This window comes from Mytilus edulis, chromosome 7 (assembly GCF_963676685.1).
Source record: "Mytilus edulis chromosome 7, xbMytEdul2.2, whole genome shotgun sequence".
In the NCBI taxonomy this organism is placed as follows: domain Eukaryota; kingdom Metazoa; phylum Mollusca; class Bivalvia; order Mytilida; family Mytilidae; genus Mytilus; species Mytilus edulis.
In genome coordinates, this window is record NC_092350.1 from 83,582,524 (window position 1) to 83,605,988 (window position 23,465).

Below are 23,465 nucleotides of genomic sequence, written 5' to 3' on the forward strand. Positions count from 1 at the left end.
GTGTATGTACAGTATAAGAAAGTTTTGTATTACTCGGTCACCTTGTAAAGTGTTATTGAAATTGCTCAGGTGTAACACAGTTTAAAAATCGCAATTCCAAAGAATATGTGTCAGTTTGTCTTTAAGTAACTATACGTGTGTGGGAAAGTATATGTTTTTGTGAATGACAAGCGTATTGTGTATTTTAAATGTTCGAATATTGACATGAAGTAGAACTTGAAGAAATATTTCAACAGCATTATCCGGTAAGTAAACTAAACAGTATTTAACTTCTGTCAGTGTTATTTCTTTTACAATTTTAACATACATACCATTGTACATGTAACGGGCTGTTCAATGAGATTTAGATAATTGGGCTAATGGTGGGGAAGAAAACAATAGAACTAGAAAGATAAATGATATCACAGGATTATTTGTACTGATATAATGTCATTGCCAAAATTTAAAAGGATTGAAAAACAATCAATGGTACACAATACACAATATAAAATCACCGCGACCCCTTAAAAAAATAAACCGCATGTGATCTGCCAGGATTAGCACATGCTACTCCATATAAAAGATGGACGAAAGATACCAAAGGGACAGTCAAACTTATAAATCTAAAACAAACTGACAACATATGTATGTGACACTCGTGTTTATTTCTAATTATCTTTTTATCATATAGCTCTGTACATGATTCAACGTATACACCAATTGTCTTTGAAATATCAAGTGAGCACATACTTGCTATTTTGACGAATGTAATCTATTGTGTGTTTGATCAATCAGTTTTACATATAATGATATTAATTAAACATCTAATTCATATGTTGTATGGCGCAAACACATAGCGCGTACGTAACGTTCGTCATGTATTATATCGTAAAGACTTTGTCACGTTTAATGGTAAATTTGAGCATTCGAGATAGATTATTTATATTTATATACTCTCGGCAGCACACATAAGAGTACAATGAATGTTTTGTAGATAATAACTATTTTAAACTTGTATCTGCTAAACTGATACAGCCGACAAAAATACCAAAAAGTCAATCATTTAGGATTAAGAACAGTAAAAATGTAGTTGTGAAATTAAATGCGGAATGAACTCCAAATAAACAATTTAAACGACTGCATATATGTTAAAACTAAACACCCCTGCTATAGAAACATGTTAAACATTAAATATGTAGAACTAGTACTATGTTCAAATCATAAGGCGTGTTCCACGCGATGTTAATTATACAAACAATTTCTATAGCAGGGGTGTATAGTTTTAACATATATGCAGTCGTTTAAATTGTTTATTTGGAGTTCATTCCGCATTGAATTTCATAACTACCTTTTTCCTGTTCTTAATCCTAAATGATTGACTTTTTGGTATTTTTGTTAGTTAAAGTCTGATTTGCTTTTTGTTGTTGTTAAAGGAAATGTGTAATCAATGCAACATTTTCAAGTGAACATATGTAAAAACTTATTTATTCAAATACCCTCAATGAATTTATTACCCCCCCCCCCCCCTCCCCCATTTTCATATCAGGATTAACCTAACGCTGTTTTTAATATTTCTTTTAAAAGAACAAATGAAGACATCAACTAAACAAGAAAAAGGATTGTTTGTATTGCTGCTTATTTTCATAATACAAGGTAATTATGTCAATATCGTTTCTAGACAATTATAATATAAAACCCTACTACGAAAGGGAAAGTATATTAGTTTATGTCTGCAGTCTTTCTGTCGGTATTACAGCCAGTTAGTTCGTCAGTCTGTTCCTGCAACAAGAAGCGGGATTAGAATGTTCCATTCCACATATGGAACCTGTCGTGTTGTTCATTGTGTTCGCGTGAAAACTAATTCAGTAATTGGTATAGTACTGCAGGTCACTTTTTCGAAAATAGGACAGAAATATTGTTCCTACAATTTAAGTATATTCAACTCGTGCTTAGTCCGTAAAAAATATAAGTTATACAAAAAGTAATATTACAAAAGTACTGAACTCCGAGGAAAATTTAAAACGGAAAATCTCAAATCAAATGGCAAAATTAAATTATAAAACATATCAATCGAAAGGACAAAAATGTCTTATTACTGACTTGATACAGGCATTTTTAATGTAGAAAATAATGGATTGAACCTGGTTTTATAAATGTTGACGATTCAATAAACTGTTATATTTAGAAGAAACATAGACAAGAATCGTGCAAATTTATGTTGTCGTCTTAGTTGTATTATTAATGCTATCTATGGGAAAGTGAAACAGTGAAACCAGGTTAAACCAGACTATATGTTCTTAACATCGGCCAGGTTTGAAAGATGGCAGTTGTTATACAAATGTTCATTTATATGTACTTGTGTGTTGCTTTGGGGTTTGTTTTTGTTGCATTTTAGTGTTGATGTTTCTCCGTTGTTTTCCTGTTTGTAGTTTGTGGGCTTCCTTCGGTTTTGGTTTGTAACCCGTATTTATTTTCTCTCAATTGATTTATGTCTTTTGAATAGCGGTATACTATTAGTTATCATCGCCATTACTCAAGCAAATTTTGAAATAGAAATGCATTATGGAATTAAGTTAGATTCAAACTTATATGTTTTAAATATCCAAATTAGGAGTGTCGTTAATGTCCGCAGAAAATCAACAATCAACAACATTAAGAATAAAGTGAATGTGAATAAGTGTATGCAACTGAGTAGCCTTCATAAGTGAGACAAAACAGATATCGTAAAATCGTCAACAAAGGCTCCTTTGATAAATATTTATTCCACTGCTGGTGGACTTTTCGTTGCAACATTTATCACCAGCTAAATAGTCAGCACTTCTGTGCTGACACGCATATCAATTAAATTGTCATTTTAATAAATTTACTATTTGCAAAAAATATGATTTTTTACGAAAAACTAACGATTGTCTTATCCCAGGCATAGGTAAATTTAGTCTTTAGCATATCTTGAGATAATTGACCCTAAAATATAGTTATTAAGTCATTCGTAAGTGGACTTAATTATTTCAAACTGTATAAAAACAGTTTTTACTCACAATTCACGTCTATTAAATATCTGACAGTATTAAAAAATATATTTAATAAAACAGAAAACACATTTAGAATTATCTCTATTTTAGGCATTATTTCGTGTTATCTCTTTTGTGGGAATTATTTCATGTTGTTTATATAGTGGGAATAATTTAATATTGTCTCTATTGTGGGAATTTTTGCTTGTTGTCTCTATTGTGGGAATTTGTGCATAGTGTCTCAATTGTAGAAATTATCTCAAGTTGTCCCTATTGTTGGAATCATTTCATGCTGTCTCTATTGTTGGAATTATTTCATGCTGTCTCTATTATGGGAATTATTTCATGTTGTCTCTATTGTTGGAATTATTTCATGTTGTCTCTATTGTGGGAATTATTTCATGTTGTCTCTATTGTTGAAATTATTTCATGTTGTCTCTATTGTGGCAATTATTTTATGGTGTATCTATTGTGGGAATTATTTTATGCTGTATCTATTGTGGGAATTATTTCATGGTGTATCTATTGTGGTATTTTTTTATACTGTATCTATAATGGTAATTATTTCATGCTGTATCTATTGTGGGAATTATTTCATGTTGTATATATATTGTGGGAATTATTTCATATAAAAAAGAAGATGTGGTATGATTGCCAATGAGACAACTATCCACAAAAGACCAAACTGACACAGAAATTAACAACTATAGGTCACCGTACGGCCTTCAACACTGAGCAAATCCCATACCGCATAGTCAGCTATCAGTCTCTATTGTTGGAATTATTTCATGTTGTCTCTATTTTGGGAACTATTTTATGCTGCTGTATCTATTGTTGGAATTATTTCATGTGGTCTCTATTGCGGGAACTTTTTTATGCTGTATCTATTGTTGGAATTATTTCATGTTGTCTCTATTGTGGGAATTATTTTTTGATGTCTCTGTTGTGGGAATTATATTATGCTGTATTTATTGTTAGAATTATTTATGCTGTATCTTTTGTGGAAATTATGTTATGCTGTATCTATTGTGGAAATTATGTTATGCCGTATCTATTGGGAAAATAATTTTATGCTATATATATTGTAGAAATTAATTTCATGTTGTCTCTATTGTGGGAATTATTTCATGCTGTGTCTATTGTGGGAATTATTTCATGTTGTCTCTATTGTGGTATTTTTTTATGCTGTATCTATTGTTGGAATTATTTCATGCTGTATCTATTTTTCGAATTATTTTTTGATGTCTCTGTTGTGGGAATTATATTAAGCTGTATTTATTGTTAGAATTATTTTATGCTGTATCTTTTGTGGGAATTATGTTATGCTGTATCTATTGTGGAAATTATGTTATGCCGATCTATTGGGGAAATTATTTTATGCTGTATATATTGTAGAAATTAATTTCATGTTGTCTCTATTGTGGGAATTATTTCATGCTGTGTCTATTGTGGGAATTATTTCATGCTGTATCTATTGTTGGAATTATTTTATGGTGTATCTATTGTGGGAATTATTTTATGCTGTATCTATTGTGGGAATTATTTCATGTTGTATATATTGTGGGAATTATTTCATATTAAAAAGAAGATGTGGTATGATTGCCAATGAGACAACTATCCACAAAAGACCAAAACGACACAGAAATTAACAATTATAGGTCACCGTACGGCTTTCAACACTGAGCAAATCCCATACCGCATAGTCAGCTATCAGTCTCTATTGTTGGAATTATTTCATGTTGTCTCTATTGTGGGAACTATTTTATGCTGTATCTATTGTTGGAATTATTTTATGCTGTATCTATTGTGGGAATCATTTCATGCTGTTTCTATTGTAGGAATCATTTTATGCTGTCTCTATTGTGGGAATTATTTTATTCTGTATCTATTGTGGGAATTATTTTATGGTGTATCTATTGTGAGAATTATTTCATGCTGTATCAATTGTGGGAATTATTTCATGCTGTATCTATTGTGGGAATTATTTTATGCTGTATTTATTGTAAGAATTATTTTATGCTGTCTCTATTGTAGAAATTATGTCATGCTGTAACTTATGTGGGAATTATTTCATGTTGTTTCTATTGTTGGAATTATTTTATGCTGTATTTATTGTTGGAATTAGTTCATGCTGTGTCTATTATGGGAATTATTTCTATATTGTGGGAATTATTCTGTTTTCTATTGTAGAAAATATTTCGTCACCATCCTGCTCAATAAAAATGTGCCTGAATTGTACATTAGGACCAGGCATTTTAAAACTAACTTGTAAGATTGATAAACTCCATCTGCCAGTTTCTTTCCACAACAATTTCGGAAAGGAAATTGCATTCTGTAGTCTTCCTTTCCCGTCTCCGTTATGCATATCAGGTTATAAAAATACAACTGTACGACAAAACATTCACACAAATGAAACTGTGGTTACAATCAGAGAAATAATAGATCAAAGAATAAATGGTAACTGGTCATGTTTGCATGGATATGGAAGAGATATGTATGAAGCAGATTTTGAAATCAACATTCCAATATCAGAAGGTATTTTTTAATTCATTTTTCATATATACTTTGAACAAACGGCTTCATTGAAATATGTTTGTTAAAGTTGTCTACATAAAAAAAACAATGCATACATGTATTTATCAAGCTTGTTACGAGTATATGATGAATATTATACAAAAAGGCTTGATATATCTTTATTATCATGGAACCAATGCATGACATCGGTACATAGATAACAAGTACTGTACAACAATACATATTTGCAAATGAAAGTAGTAACATTAGTTACAAGCCAGGAGTACAAACATGTATTTATATTTTTTATATAAAAGCAAACCTTATTCAGATATGGTTTTCTTGTACTTGACATAACTGTATGATATTGGCGCTGAAAAGCCATTAACATGAATAAAATGTGAACACTATTGATAAATAATTTCATTCCTAATTTTACTACTTGCGCTAGCACACATACTACTAGATATTCTTATTGGAAGTGTTGTGATATGATCGAAGCTGTTAGTGTTGACCTTGATAATTGTTTTTTTCGTTTCGACAACATAGTTTATCGAGGTTGTATGTTTTCTTATGATCACTTAATGCACCTTTTTATTAGAAGGTTTGATTTTGTAATGAAATGCATCACAGTTTTTGACCAAACTCCGTAAAGACCCGTTTGAGTTGCATTTACTTTAAATTCATTTATTTTCGTGGGTACCAATTTTCTTGGAGTGAGAAAAACTTGCATATTTGTGGATATTTAAATTTGTGCTTTTGACAATTTCTGCATATATTCCTTTAGAAAATTTGTTATTCGTAAGGTGGTTTCGAAAAGACCGAAAAAATATTATAGTCCTACTTATAATATGATGTCAACCTGATTGTGACAAAACTTAATATTTTTGACGAATTACATTATACTGAATGTTTTAGGTAACGTTTAAGCATTTTTAACGTAAATGAATATAAGAAGAATATTTCTGAACATATTTATTAAAATAAATAAAGTTCCAGTTGTTCTGATAATTATCGTTGGTAGGAATATATGATTTTAGTACATTTGTTTTTCTATTTGTGTAAATTCATACCTACCATGGTATTTTTCAGGACAACACAACAGAGAACAAACTGGTGGTAAGATAATAGTAAAACATTCCGTATCTGAATTTAATTATGTATTGGTTTTTTTTCATAAATTGGTTTGTACTTAATGCAAAAACATCAAATTTTTGGGTCATACAAAGTCGAAATGGGACATTAATAATGATATATGATTGCACATGCATGGTAGTCATTAAAACATATCTGAAACTGGTATCAATAATGACCTTTATAATCTAGAATGTAAAGTATATCCCCTCATATAATATTCCAAAGTGATCACTCGATCTTATTTGTTCGCCTCATATATTTGAATTACATGTAGAAGGACAGGATCGATGCACAAAGTGTGTGTGCCAAGGATCTTTGACCTATAACGATTTTCCTTTTGCAAGTTGTGACTTTGATTGAGAGTTGTTTCTCTGTCACTCATAACACACATTCTTATAATATTGTATTCGTTCCTTGTAAACGTTAAATGCGAACATACGGTGTATATTTTACCTGTTGACATCTCAGAGCTTGTTTGTCCATAAGTACAATATATTCCATTGTTGTTTCAATTGTTCAAATGGAAAATTTAAAATGTCAATTCACACTATGTAAGGAAGGTCTTTCTCTTCAAATTAAAATTGAACACCAACTAATTGTAAGGTATATTATAATGGCCTTTTATTTACAAGACAATGTGCAATCTTAAATCATATTTAAATCTTTGTATTACAGACTTACTTTCCCCGAAGGAAATATCGTGGTATACCATAGCAGGAATCAGTATTTCAGTTATAACTTTAATCATTGTGTGTGTGTTAGGAATATACATATGTATAAGAAAAGGTGAGTCTTTTATATCTGTCATGATACACCTAATTTAGATTATTACTAGTGTATCTTATACGGATGCTAAATATGTTAATTCTAACGAATTTTGATACTATTAGTTACATAGTGTGCTAGTGACCTAATACGGTATATATGGGGTCAGTAAATTCCATATGGGGTGAGAGCGAAGCTCGAATCCCCATATGGAATTTACTGACCCCATATATACCGTATTACGTCACTAGCACACTATGTAACGAATTTATCTTACCGACTATCTTAACGTGTGAAATTAAGACTAGTGATTCTCAAAATGAGCAAGTCTTCAATACTGTTAGCACTAAGAAAATACTTCCATTGATCCTACAAAAACAGATGCCAACAATAACGACTTGTAAGGTTTAAAGGTGTTTTGTGAACTTATTTCAATCTTAATCATCAATTTCTTCGTCTGTTGAAACTTTTAAGATTTTTTCTCAGTACCGTTTTGTTTTTTATAAAGGGACATAACACCACTACTAACCGTGTATGAAATAAGACCCGCCCCCTTCTTACCTTATAAGGAATATAAAGGGACGTAACTCCACTACTAACCGTGTATGAGATAAGCCCCGCCTCCCTACTAACCTAATATCAAATATACACGGTTTGCACGCGGACGCTTTTAACCAATCGTATTCCTGGAAATGTATAGGAGGTAAGATAAATATTATTATGATCAAAATATTCTTTTAGATCAGATATGTTTTTAAAGTCAAGATCGATATTGATATTGGTGGTTTAAATGTAGACTTCATCCCGATATCAGCCTTATGTAAACTTCTGTAGTAGTCATACACACAATTAAATGACTAGCGTCGTTGTTTACTCATGATTATTTTTATACATTTTTTATTTGTTCTTCTTTCCGGTTCAAGATTCTAAAATGTTCTTAAAAGGGACATATGTTCATTGCGTTGAGACACATGATTTAAAAAGATGCTAAAGATACTCAAATCAAATCCAAACTCATAAGTCTTGAACAAAGTGACAATGGCACTGCAAATAAACCCAAAAAAAAAACGTGAACAGTGGTTATGTCCGGAAAGGTATGAGAGAGGGGCGAAAGATACCAGAGGGACAGTCAAACTCATAGATAAAAAAAGTAGACTGACAACGTCATTTTTTTAAATCTCAAAAGATCAGCTGTACGTTAATAGTGTATATTTCTAATTTTTTGATAACATTTCAGTTTAAATATATTTTTGTCACCACTTTTTATTTATTTATATTTCAGAAGAGGTGGTCGATATGCTGTGTGGTTTTTATCTTATATATTTTTTCTACTTATTTTTTATGTAATGGCTATCATTATAACTACTACAATTTATAATGTAGTTTTCATGTCTTCTTTTATATTTTTAGTGAAAAATGTGTCAAATCTAAAAGACGATCAAGGTAAGTAGATTTGACAACATTGTGATTTCGAAAGATTAGATAAAAAATATTATGCGAATCCACATTGAAGCCCACTTGTAACCAACAATTCTACTTTAGAACATAAAGAAAGTTATTCAACAAGCAAATAGTTTGTTAACACCGTCACAAATATCACACTTGGTATATTGTATGAGAAAGTTTAGTGTGAACATGGTGAATGCAACATACACATGATACATGTACAAATAAAAACAAACCTGACAGCCTATTGTTTGTATTCTGGTTGATTTTATTGTAATTGCATTGCTAGTTTGAATTCTACTTAATACGGGATTCAATCATCGACTTCTAGATCTGTTGAAGATCAGTTTTGCGAATTTAATAAAGTTAATAATCTGTATGCATCAGTAACTGTATGGAATTGTAACGACAATTTTTTTTTTTTAAAGACAAGCAATAACGCATCATCGGAATACGCCTTAATAACAAAAAGAAAACAATGATACATAAATGAGTGGATAAACAATCTGATCACTGTATACGGATGGTTATTGTTTTCAAAAGCTTGTTGTGGCGTTATAGGCATTATGAAATCGACAATCTTTGAATTCGTATTTCACATTATTAGAAAAAATCGAAACATGACATTTAAATCATTTTTCACAAGTAGACTTAATAAATAATCCAATGAAACTGTTCCCTTCCCCGGTATGCATTCGTATTCATTTTTTCATACTGCAAACGAAGATATAACAAATATATAGATCTTTTAACAATATGTGTGTGTTCTTTCTTCCTGATCCTCTGTGTAGTTCTTACAAGTCACGTGTTAACATTGCAATAAGATACATGATTTAAAAGGAGACGAAAGATACCAAAATTATATCCAAATTTAGAAGTCGAAAACAAAGTGACAATGTCATAGCCGAATAAAGACTGATCAACATGAATCTTACAAATAACTAGGGGTTTTTCATGTGCTCTTGAATGGTATAAATATCGTGCTCTACATGTGGCATCCGTTGTGGAGCTAACATAAGTAAAAAACTGGTGATTTTTTTTTATTAAAAGGTAACAATCGAGTTAAACAGGGCGGTTTACCACAATTGAAACACATCCGATGTCATCTCTGAAACAGATATTTCACAACGGTCAACCAATTTGTGATGGCGTACGTGACAACGTAAATCGAATGTAGATTAAAGACGGAGATCCCTTCAAGTGATATTTTTTTATTCTGGAAAAAGTTATGATATTTCAAAAATTAGCAGTACATTGATATTGTATTTTTTGATCAAGTTGCTAACTTTTCTGTTTGAAAATATTTGTGTCACCATTTCTTTTAAAATTGATTTGAAAAAATTGTGGTAGATATGATGTGCGGTAAATATCTAATAAGTAGTTTTTTCTGTGTTTATCTTTTATTTCATGGTTATCATTATCACTTTTACAATTTATAATGTAGTTGTCATATCTTTTCAGTGCCATTGAATGTTAAAAATGATAATGGTAAGTTAATTTGACAGCATTATGGTTTAAAAAGAAAATAGTTATGGCAACAGTTTAGACATTTCATGCTTAACTAGTAATAGTCCACATTAAAACCCACATGTAACCAACTGTTAGCACTTGAAAAAAAAGAGAAATTTGACTATTTGCTGAATGTGATGGTTAAATTTGATAGATGCTTGTTGTGCTTCTTTGCTAAATATTTATTTGTTTTTGTTTTTTATTGTGCCACATCGATGACTGCTGTTTTGACAATTGTACCTATTCTGTCTGCATTGTTCACACATCGTTGTAAATATAATGGCATTTGAAGCGACTGGAATTTAAAATTTGATTTTAATATTTGATTAGGGATTTTTTGTTTTTAATTTTTTTCGGAGTTTAGTATTTTTGTGATTGTACTTTTAAGAAATAGATAGACGAGATATAAAAACCCTAAAAACAAAAACTATAACAATGGTATCAACATGCCAAATTAACATGAATAAATGATTTCAGAGTACTTGCAGTTACTGAAAACTTATTAAAAGACAAAATCAATTAATAATAGAAAATAATGCATCAGAGACAAAAAATCATGTATCAGTATTTCAGTTATAACTTTAACAATTGTGTGTGTGTTAGGAATATACATATGTATAAGAAAAGGTGAGTCTTTTATATCTGTCATGATACACCTAATTTAGATTATTACTAGTGTATCTTATACGGATGCTAAATATGTTAATTCTAACGAATTTTGATACATATTATTATGATCAAAATATTCTTTTAGATCAGGTATGTTTTTAAAGTCAAGGTCGATATTGATACACTAGTAACCCGAATTTAACTTGATCGGACAAAAACGCATTAACGCTGTTTAAATGAGATTAATCGTCATTTGATAAAGATTGACAAAAATTAACAATCATTTTTAATTTATTTCAATGCATATCAAATCATTTTAATGCCAGTCAAATAGATTCGCTTGCAGTCGTTCAATTTAATTCAAGTTGACGTTAAGTTACGTCAAGCAAATAGGCCACGCCCCCGTTAAACTATTTCAAACTGGTATTAATTCGTTTTAAACCGTGTTGAGACCCGAGCTTTTAACAGGTAAATCACTCAAGCAAAACAAAATCGATGTATCTTTCGTTTATTTGTTTCAAACTTTATCGACTTATATATATAAATGCGTGTATTCTTATTAAAGTCATATACTTCACAATTTAAACAAATGAATGATCAATACACGTAACATATAAGGAATTTAAATAAAACAATAAAATATTGATGCACGGTTTAAAAAATTTAAAACTTGTGAATCTGTTAAAAATAAAATAGTTAGATGTTTAACATATTTTTAATTTGCCCAAATGCAGTAGATCTTTATCTCACATATTCGTTTCAAAACTTGCTGAGTGCTATGAAAACTTGTGACATGTCAGTAATGTATGGTCCATTACAATGACTTACGAAACTTTAGGTATTCCTGTATATTTCCGTTTCTCTTTTTCTGTTTTACTATAGTGTACTCGTAAATTAAATATAGACACGGAAATTAAAGTTACTTACAAAAATTATTTATTTTTCACATAGTTTAAATCGATGTATCTTATATTTTCGGTCAACAACAAATATTCCCTAGCTGTATATTGATATATGAAATAGCTTGTAATAAAAGCAATGTTGTGTTAAATAATAAAACTAATGAAGATAATGTTAACATTTGTTAAATTTAATAAACAGTTAAGTCTTGCACAACTTTGTAAATGAAGGAACAGCTCAATAAACTTTTAAAACTGTGTTTCAAATTGTAATATCGGTCACTGACGCGAAACGCGCGTTAATTTAGGAAAAACAGCACAATATGAAAATTGTGAATAGTCGTTCTGATTTTGTAAAGGGATTATTGTGCTGTCATGCACCGTGACGTACAAAAAGTCTTGCTATATGTAAAACATGAACATATATTCTGTTGATATGAGATAAATTTTAGTCTGCGATAACGATGGGTTGGTTGATTTAAGTTTTACGACCTTGACTTGCTCTAAGTCGACATTATCTTACGTCTAATGCATTTAAAAAAAAACCCGTATATTTACGTTTAGGGCATTTAATATAAGTCTACCTACCAAATTAAAATCAACATAAACATTATTAAAATAAACAAGAAAGGAAAAGAAACAATTATGCATTGTTGCTCTGATAAAATTTTTATTAACTATATTTGAGCGGTAATGTCTTAATAAAAACTGATTGTCGTATACATAAAATATTTTATCTAGGTGCTTTCGTTGAAGTTCGCGTTACATATCAAAATGAATTTCATTGGTTGAAACGTTTGCAAACTTTCAATCCAGGTGTTCTCATCGAGGTCCGCGTTCATGTTTCAACTCAATACACAATATTTCATCTAGGTGCTTTCGTTGAAGTTCGCGTTACATAGTAAAATGAATTTCATTGGTCGGAATATTTGCAAACTTTCAATCCAGGTGTTCTCATCGAGGTCCGCGTTCGTGTTTCAATTCAATACACAATATGAAGTCCAATATGGTAAAAAAAAAGAATTTTAAACTCTACGATGTCCGAGTAAATAAATAGAATTTAGAAAATTAAACACTTTTACGATTCTTCCAACACAATAAACTTCCAACACAATAAATATACTATCCTTTTCGCCAGGAGACTACAGTGGCGGATGCAGGTTTTGTTCCGTAGATAAGACCTCCCGTTTGTTTGACGAAATTATTTTTCAATTGGGACATATGGTTTGAAACCCCTCTTTTCTGTGACCAGTGGTTGTCGTTGTTGTTTATATTTTTCTATAAGTGTTGTACATCAATCAGGCCGATAGTTTTCTTGTTTGAATTGTTTTAATTCATATTTGTACTTTTGGGAAATTTTATAAATGTTTAAGCGGTTAGGTTTTCGCTCGTTGTTGAAGGCTGTACGATGATCTAATTCATTGGCAAGTACACCACATCTTCTTACATTTATTCGTTAAATCATGTAGATCTTCATCAAGTCTAAATAAATAATTGATTTTGAAAATGTACTTATTGATAACTATACAACTTTTAATTCCAAATAATTATGTTTATCTAACATAGAATTGTTATCAGCGGAGACATATACACATTAAGTCTAAACTGGTTTAAAAAATTATTGTCACATGTATATGTAATAGTGTGTTTTTATGTAAAAAAAAATCTGTGAATATCTACCACTACTGTTACCGGCTTAAGAGATCAGCGTTTCTCGCGAGCTTTGAATAAACAAATCCAAACCAAAACAAGTACATAAAATGCATATTTTTAATCACAATATAGAAACACTTAAAAATTGTAATACATATTTTTATGAATAATTCAATTTTATTAAATCTTTGTCAATCAGGCATGTACAGCAGCATCAAGGGATTGTAAATATACAATTCCTTATTTACAATTCCTTGGCAGCATGTATTCTTCTATATTGTGACCTTATTTGAACTAAAAGAAAAAGAAGAAGAAGAAGTCTGGAATTATCACTATCTGTTCGACGGTCTAAAGATTACAGTATGTTATCGATCTAGGTGTTCTCGTTGAGGTACGCGTTCTAAATCTTAAGCATTTCATTGGTCAGTAGATTTGCAATCTTTCAATCCAAGGTGTTCTCAATGGAGTCCGCGTTCATGTTTCAATAGGATAAACTATATTGTTATTTTTCTATCCGAGTAAACAAAGTAGATTTTTTTTATCCGAAAAGACGGATTTTTCTACATGTTCTACAATAAATTTGTACAACGATTGAAAATTGTTTAATGTATAAATGTCCGGGTCTAGATCGAACTTGCTTTGCTTCGACGAAAGTACGAATATAGAAAAATCACAGATTTATATTAAAACTAGAACGTTCAAGAACAGTAAAAGAAATCATCACAATTTTTTTATTGTTAGTTATTTTGTACAAATATAACTATAATGCGAACCCGAGGTTGTGAAATAGCACGTGAAATCGCAACTGAGCGTGAATTCTTCGGAAAAGCGACGGTTCTATGAATACCTATTTTCAATTTCAAGTTCTGTTTCGACATCATTGTAATATATGTCACTGGACGTTAAGATTCAATCCTTAATTTCGTCTTCGTCAAATAGTGCTGTTGGTTTCTTTTTATTATTATTACATACTAGTATACATGAATACACCACAAGTTATTCCTATGTAATGTCATTTACTAGATATTTAGTGCAAAGTAAATTTTAAAGATGAAAGTCGTATTAGTTTGATAATGCTTCAAACTGAATATAAACTGAGAATACATGTATAACTGCCATATTCCGAATCCACCGACATTCATTTGTGTAAATGAAGAAAAGATAACAATGATCGGTATCTGTGTGAATCTACGTCTCAATCAAGCTTCATACAGATGTTACAGAATATTCCAAGATTTACATCTTTTCTTGAATATGATTGCCAATGGAATAAACCATGCAGGAGATTTCAAACTAGCCCAATTAATTTGTGTGTGAACTATAACAACTGAAATCGTAATTCTGTTGTAGTGTTTATTGGTCGTTTCTGTAACATGAAGGCGTATGGCAACCATACTACCATACTTAGTTCAAAAGTACACCACAACCCTTTTCTTTGTGCATAATACGCTCAGGAACATACATCTTACTATTTTGCATGGATTGGTAGTAAATGTAACTTTTTAACTGTAGTCCATTTGACATCAAAGTATCATACGGAGGCTAGGATTAATAATTCGGCAAGTCTGGATGACTTCGTACAATACCCCCGCTCCGCATTCATTATAGTTTAAACATACATAATTTAAAGTTTAGATCCTTTAATTTGCATATATATGGATATGACATTTAAATTTCGTATTGCTTGGTTCAACCTGCAACACATTTTATTTGATGTCACCAATGGTAAACATGTAAAATGAAACAATAACTTATTATAATACCAATATAAACTTTTGTTGTATGATTATACAAACCGAAATCACTACTAGACTAGGTGTTGACACGCTCAAATTAACAAAATTGTGTTTCAAAGAACCAATGCACCAAATTGATTTCATCGGATTTAGTTTAACATTTAAACCAGTTCAAGGAATGTATTACTTGACAAGAACATTTAAAATGTAGGACAAATTCGGCTTACAACACGAACTTTGTTCAAAGAATAGTACCAAACATGTGACAAAAAGACGGGTATGTAACAGAGGTATCGCAATCACTGATGGATTGGTGGATAGTTACTGTTTGTTCAACGTTCAGTGACAAGTATCTCATATTCATATTGCAATACCAAATTAAACTAACTTGGGCAGACGACAAAAGCGAAATTGTGACAAATTTTATTTCCTAGTGTTATTTAGGAAGTCAAACATGTATATGGAAAGTAAATTTTACTATTATTTATTGAACAAGATAAGAAGATCAGTCACTATTATTTATTGAACAAAGCAAGACTGAGTTCAAACCGCTAAAAGAAGTTAAACCCGGTGAATGACACTCCTTCTTGCTGAATTTGAGTTTGGCTGACCTTAATTTCTATTACGTTTTAAAACAATTTTTCAAATTAAATATACAATTATTTTACTGTTTTTTGATGTGGGGGGGGGGGGGGGGGGGGGAGTCATTGACCCTAAAAAAACAATACAGGCCTATAGTATTTTGAAGCATTTTTGAAGTATTCAAATATTATGAAACGTCTTATATTTTTTACAAATACAAGGAACAAGCAAGTCTGTCCACAAATGATTGATATTTCAGAAAATTGTATAGTGTGTTCATTGTAAACGTAAACCAGAATGCATATAGTTGTCTCTACTTATAACAGTCACAAATCATTTCTAGAAATAAAAGTCAGCGATTTATCATACATGCAATAATATTTTGACGAAAGTGATCGAGATAACCATATCAGGTAATTCAAGTTATCTGCCCTCTTTTATCGGACACCTAATTTTTTCCAGAACATGTTATAATAGTTATATCCGAGCCATAAAATACATGTATTATATCTGGCATAGTCCCAGATTATATTCTTTGTTAATATGCATCCTTCATTTAAAGTCTTGTTTTTCTTATAATACTTTACATCGTATATCAGGGGCACTGCCGAAAATAATCTTTCAAAAAGCAAATCTAAGTTGTAACCTTTAGAACTTGTATGTCTGATAATTTGCTCACATGACAAGAAATTTTACAATAAACATTGGTCACGCATGATAGATTTTGATGTATGACACGTGCCGTTACAATAGCCAGTTTACACGCATCAGCGCACACATGTTTGTCGAATAGGCCAGTTGATTGGAGGAAAGTTACCGAAAACCACGCCTACCTTTAACTAATACCCAATCAAACGCCTTTGACATAAACATAAATAATACATGGGTAAGATTACAGAGATTTTGTTGCGTATTCAATTTTTGAAAAAGTTGAACTCTTGATTCAAACTTAAAATTATAGAATATGCTCGTAATGCATTTTCGCAATTACGTTAAATTTAATTTTATATATAATTTCACCTACCTGGTGAGGATAAAATACAAAGGAGTAGGTTCAGTAAGACCCCCTTTTTGCCCCAAAATATAGCAGTTTAACAAAGTTGGGATAATGTAATCGTTAAGCTATTTATTGGAAAGTAGAATGATTCTGCTACATAAATATGGGCTGTTTTTGACAATACAATGCACATATATCGGGTACTAGCATCATAAAGTCGTGCTAAATTACTGAAATCTTCACAATGTTAGCATTTTAGTTAAATTTTAGATGGTTTCTGTCTAAAATGAAAGTGGACGCATTCGTGTTCATTCATAATATTGAAACGTAAGTTGTATTTGATGATAATACATAATATATATAAAGGTTGAGGATGAACACGGATGCGGCCACTTTCATTTTTTACAAATACCATCTGAAAAGTGACGATTTTTGGCAAATTTGATAGATTTTTCATTTTCAAGCTTGAATCGGAGCGTTTTTAATGACTAAATCAGTTAAAATCTTTCACAAAAACTAATTGAAACAATTGAAATAGACACTTAAGTGTTTTAAAAGTGTCTGAAATATTTCGTCAGATGAACTTGAAAATTGAGGCCAAAATCGGCCCTTACTGGACCTACTCCTTTAAAAAAATTGCAAATTACAACTATTTCGAATTAAATTGTTGTGATAAATGGGTATCAAAATGTATTAAACAAAACAAAAAAAAAGACCAGTTTCAACAAGAATGCTTTGTTTTTATTGCAGAATCGCATAAATAATTCATGTTGTCGAATTTTCAAAAACAATTAACAATTTGAAAACTGCTTTTCATTTTTACCTTACTAAATTCATATATTACGCAACTACGCATATGTGGTAGTCGCCACTTGCCGCTCAGTGAGTCTAGAAGGTGGTAGGATTTACACAGAGAAGACAGAATATGTCGTCTCTGTGACACAAACAACATTGATGACGAGTACCATTTCATTATGAATTGTAGAACATTTAAACTATAGAAAGAAGGAAATGTTTACGGAACTACTGTCAGTCAAACCCTAATATATCTTTAAAGTTGATCAACATTTTAACTCTTCAAATATTGTAATATAAGAAAAACTATGTAAAAAATATAAATGTGAAAGTCAGCTCTCCATGCATGTTAATTTAATTGTATCGTTTACACATGCATGTAATAATTTTACCTTATAGTTATGTTTATGTATGTTCTTGATAACTAGTAATTGAAGTTTTATGAGAAATGAAGTATTCGTATTCCTTTAAACTATAAATTACAGTACACGAAGACAGCCTAAGGGTAAAGTACAAGTGAATATATCATAAAGATTATATTTAATCCTCATCCGTACGCGTCCTTGTGAATGCAAAACTCTGGATTTTACTTGGTTCAATGTTCAGTGGTAAGTATTTCATATATACGCAGGTCCTGAGACAGCAAATCGAATTATTCATTTACTTATGGTCTTCAAAAATAACGATTGCGGGATGATGGACAGGAAGACTTCAAGCGTAAGAGTGTGAACTAGCTGTCAGTAACTTATTAAGTACTCTCAGATCTTTTCTTGCTAGTGTCTTTTTGTTGTTCTGGTAAACAAGTAAATCTTTCATTGTTGAAGACCCTTTAGCGACTATAAAAGATAAACAGGAATAAAAACGCTGACCATTGATAATTTGTATTTTTGTTAAGCATTGACTTTGTGTGCGATTACTGTCCTTTGTACGTTTACTCCATATTCCTTTATTTTCTATAAAAGCGTTTGTCTTGACAGTAAGTTGACACGACTTATGATGTTACGCCACGAGTTATCGTTCCTGACGTTATCGAATAACGTTCACACAAACAAGTCAATGCAGCCGGTTCTGCAATCACAAAGTGATTAAATAATAAAAAAAATATTTTTGGAAACTATTTGACATTTTTATGGTAACTTTTTCTAGATGCAGAGTGTCGAAAGTTTGTATGCAATACGTAACGGTAAACGTTTTGACATAGGTTGCTTTATCGTGTTCCAGCAATTCTTCTGATCATTTTTAACCTTGAAAATGAATTACTATATACTTTTAATTTATATTCTCCTTTTTTTAATATTTAAGCATCTGCACGATTTATCTGTATGTTCTTATGAAAAATAGACTGAGTTTTATCACTTTATTTTATTCTTAGTTTATTTTGCAATAAATACTTTTCATGATACACGGTGTATCCTCATGAAATTTTGTTTTGAAAATAAAAATCTTACATGTATCTATAGAAATTTAGGATGATGTGTAAAAAAACGGGAATTCGTACAACTATTAATTCGTGTTAAAATGGTCGTCAAAATCACCGCTCGGACAAAAGGGAAAAAGAAAATTTATTTGGATGAGAATACGGATAGAATAAGTCGAAAAAGTACAATACAAGCAGACTTTGAAACTCAAACAGAAAATAGTTTGTTAGTATGGAAATTCAATGTAAAAAAAAGTGGTTTAACTTGGTTATTTTGCCGAATAACATTCTATGTGTTCCAAATGTAAACAGTCTCATAAAACCGTTATAGTTTTGGAAACATTTTAAAAATAAAGTGCTAGCTAGACCAAGTTTACACAGGACATACAGTTACATCGGAATCAGGCCTGAGAAGGTTACCGTAGGCTGAGAAATACATAGAAACTTGATTCGGAAAAAACAAAATAAAAAAATCAGGTCCCGTTAGAGTCTGATTAAAGCCAGTCCCAAGTATCCACTTGCGTCTATAAACGCAAGCTAATAGTTGGGACTGGCTTTAGTCACTAAGTAAGACTGGTTTCGTTATAAAAAAAATCTCGAAATTTACAAGCAAACGACTGACTTATTAGTATTCAAATAGCAAAAAGAGACTGAAATAGCTAGATCTTGAAATCATTTAGATTTTCTATTCGTGTTAATTTCTACTTTCATGGGTACTCGCTGGTAGTGTAGTTTTTTTGTGTGTGATTGAGTTGGAAAAGATGAACATGTATAAGTTCGGAGACAAAACGACTAAAAGAGAATTGACATAGTTGCCTTGTTAGGCCATGAGGGGCAAATTGCTCATAATATACCCTCAATGTCCAGTGTCAGTCCAAATTTTTCTCAAACATTTTCCCGGATCGGCTCTATTACAAAACCTACCTAGTATTGTTTTCAAGTTAGTGTTAACTTGTTCTCGTCCTGAACATGCATGAAATATTTGTCACTGGATGTTAAGCAACCAACAATTTACACCCGTTACTTGAAACTTTAATTGTTAAAATTTAAATCATTGCCTATAATTTTTTCAAAGAAATCGACAAAATTTACGAACATTTAGGCAAAAAGAAATATATACGTTACCGCTTGATAATTATGGAAGTGGGGTAACATGAGACTTTATTTATAAAAAGTACAAGTACAAATAAAATAAAAAATATATATGTAACATATTATTTGTTCACCAGTTTGCTGTTAGAACGATTAATAGAGATATGGGATATGCAATTTATAAGATAGCTACAGTTGGACATTTAACTATATCAAAACCAAATACACCAAGCAAATTGTGACTAATGCTAATTGGACGAGTATCTTTTTATTTCTAATTTGTAGTCAGTTTACTAAACGACGGTTCCCTAAATAGGAAAGTATAATTATCACAGTAACATTTCAGTCTCCTAGTACATATTTGTTTAAGTCCTAAAACTTTTGTTCTTCTGGAGAAAATTCCAACCATAATGAAATAAGGAGGTGCGGTAAAATTGCCAATTAATCAACTTTCTACCAAATACAAAATGACGGAAATGTTAGCTTGCTTACATTGTTACTTCATTTTATATCTCAAAATTACCATTCCATTATATGAACTGCATATTCAAAAATATGTTTTGTCACCAATATCCTAATAGAGCACTTATCATCATACTGTTTCACCCGTGTCCGTTCTACCGTCATTCGCGCACTTGGTGTATACATATAGGGTTTATACGGCTTATTATTAAGGACTGAGTGCTGTCTTTTTGCTTCAGGTTTAAATTATGTACCTGGTGTTACCAAACATGTACTCATATTAAAGGTGCGCATTTCGTCTTGGTTTCCTTTATTTTTTGTTCATGACAGGTTGCTGGATTAGACGTTTTGATAAAATATAAAAGGCACGCAGACTCCGGCTTACATCTCCTACATGTGGAATTTCAAGCTGAACCTTTTATATTTCGCATTTGCAGTTTGTTTTACTTAAAGAATGCATGTATGATCTCAAGATTTGTTTCGTAAATAAGTTTCCACAAATGACACTGTTGAACTTTGTGAAATTTTGCATACAATTTGCACTGTTTGTCCGACTTACTGAGCTTGTATTGTATTGTCCCGAACATGCATGAACAATTTGCCACTGAACGTAAAACAACCATCAAAAACCGAGCAATTATAAAACTGTTTACTGAATCATATTTTTAAAGTACTATATGTCTGCATAGATGAAGCAACGACACCACCATTGCCTTAAATGATGGAGTAAAAAACTCAGTAATTCAAATGAATCACACCTGAAATTTTTCATGTTATTTTCACGTGAACTTTGCAAAAATATGAAGGTATTTTTCATGATTTTAATTTAATTTTAGAAAAGAGATATTATTTTAATAATGTTATTTTAAAAAATAACGTGCATTTAACGTGTACCAAATTCCGGTGATTTATGTATGAACCATTATCATAAGTTTCACGTGTAACCAACCAGTATAAGCAAGTTTCAAGTATTTCAAATGACAATTTACACTTAGACTATAGCCACACAGTAGGACAGTAAATGAACAAAAAACAAGTAAATCAGAAACATGCATGGATCACGCAAAAACATGCAGGGGCGACACCGGAGTAATGGGAGTTTGCTTCTTGCAAGACATCTGCCGTGAAAACAATTTGATATGAAGATAAGCCTTTGTTTCAACTTTGTTTTAAAATTTCCAACATAAGGCTGTTACGGCCCAGGTCAATGTTCTTAAGCATCACATATTGTTCTTTCATTTTATTGTTAGCTTTCTTAAATAAATATTCACATATTATAGACTCTTTTTTTTATAATTTCTTTTTTGTTCAATTTCAGTTAAACACTATTTCTGATTTCTTTTTTATAAATTTTAAATGTCTTTTTCTTTTTCTTCATCTTTTTGAAACCCTGGTTTTGTATTACCACTGACCAGTTCAGTAAAGAAACAGCTGCTTCATGTTTGCATAAATGTGTTTGTAACCAATCTATAGCTAACATGCTATTATTTCCATATTTTTTATTCCGTGTCTATAGATAATCTCGATCGGGGAGACAAGATTTATTTTGTCTGTTGGTTGCTTGGCTAGCGTAAACTAATCGATTTACCTCATACTTTGAATTAAGATGGGGATTGTTTTTAAAAAAATGCTTTAATTTTAGTAATCTCTGATGTATTTATGATGGCTTGGTTTGAAGCGAGAAAAGACGAAATATGCGAACTAGTCCTTAAATTAAAGGATGCAAAAAGATATATTAATGTAACTTTTTCAAAGTTCAAGTTTATCAATTATTGATTTAAGTGAATAAATCAAATTTATTTTCTAGAGGAATAAATCAAATCAGGAACATATATATATTGTTAGGTATACTGTTCCCAAATTGAATAGTATACAAATCCTAGTTCTTATATTATAGTAATAATTATTCATCGGCGAAAAGGATAGTATCTTTATTGTGTTGGAAGAATCGTAAAAGTGTTTTATTTTCTAAATTCTATTTATTTACCTGGACATCGAAGAGTTTAAAATTCTTTTTTTTTACCATATTGGACTTCATATTGTGTATTGAATTGATACACGAACGCGGACCTCGATGAGAACACCTGGATTGAAAGTTTGCAAATATTCCGACCAATGAAATTCATTTTACTATGTAATGCGAACTTCAACGAAAGCACCTAGATTAAATATTGTGTATTGAATTGAAACATGAACGCGGACCTCGATGAGAACACCTGGATTGAAAGTTTGCAAACGTTCCAACCAATGAAATTCATTTTGATATGTAACGCGAACTTCAACGAAAGCACCCAGATGAAATATTTTATGTATACGACAATTAGTTTTTATTAAGACATTACCGCTCAATTATAGTTAATAAAAATTATATCAGAGCAACAATGCATAATTGTTTCTTTTCCATTCTTGTTTATTTTAATAATGTTTATGTTGATTTTAATTTGGTAGGTAGACTTATATTAAATGCCCTAAACGTAAAAATATGTTTTTTTTTTAAATTCATTAGACGTAAGATAATGTCGACTTAGAGCAAGTCAAGGTCGTAAAACTTAAATCAACCATCCCCTCGTTATCGCAGACTAAAATTTATCTCATATAAACAGAATATATGTTCATAGCAAGACTTTGTGTACGTCATGGTGCATGACAGCACACTAATCCCTGTACAAAATCGGAACCACAATTCAAAATTTTCGTATTGTGCTGCTTTTCCACAATTTACGCCCGTTTCGCGTCAGTGACCGATATTACAATTTGACACAGTTTTAAAAGTTTATTGAGCTGTTCCTTCATTTACAATGTTGTGCAAGACTTAACTGTTTATTAAATTCAACAAATGTCAACAGTATCTTCATTAATTTT

General features: G+C 30.9%; 1 protein-coding gene and 1 long non-coding RNA gene across 2 annotated transcripts in view; both read left to right on the forward strand.

The window, feature by feature from the left end:
* LOC139482701 (uncharacterized) overlaps window positions 1–23,465 on the forward strand; it is a 931,021-nt gene that overhangs the window by 278,153 nt on the left and 629,403 nt on the right. The window lies entirely within an intron of this gene.
* Window positions 20–20,383, forward strand: LOC139482530 (uncharacterized). The gene is made up of 9 exons (XM_071266442.1): window positions 20–245; window positions 1,564–1,632; window positions 5,181–5,525; window positions 6,597–6,623; window positions 7,317–7,427; window positions 8,817–8,849; window positions 10,314–10,340; window positions 11,116–11,120; window positions 20,279–20,383. The coding sequence occupies exons 2-9, from the start codon at window positions 1,569–1,571 to the stop codon at window positions 20,381–20,383; spliced, it is 717 nt and encodes a 238-aa protein (XP_071122543.1). The 5' UTR covers window positions 20–245; window positions 1,564–1,568.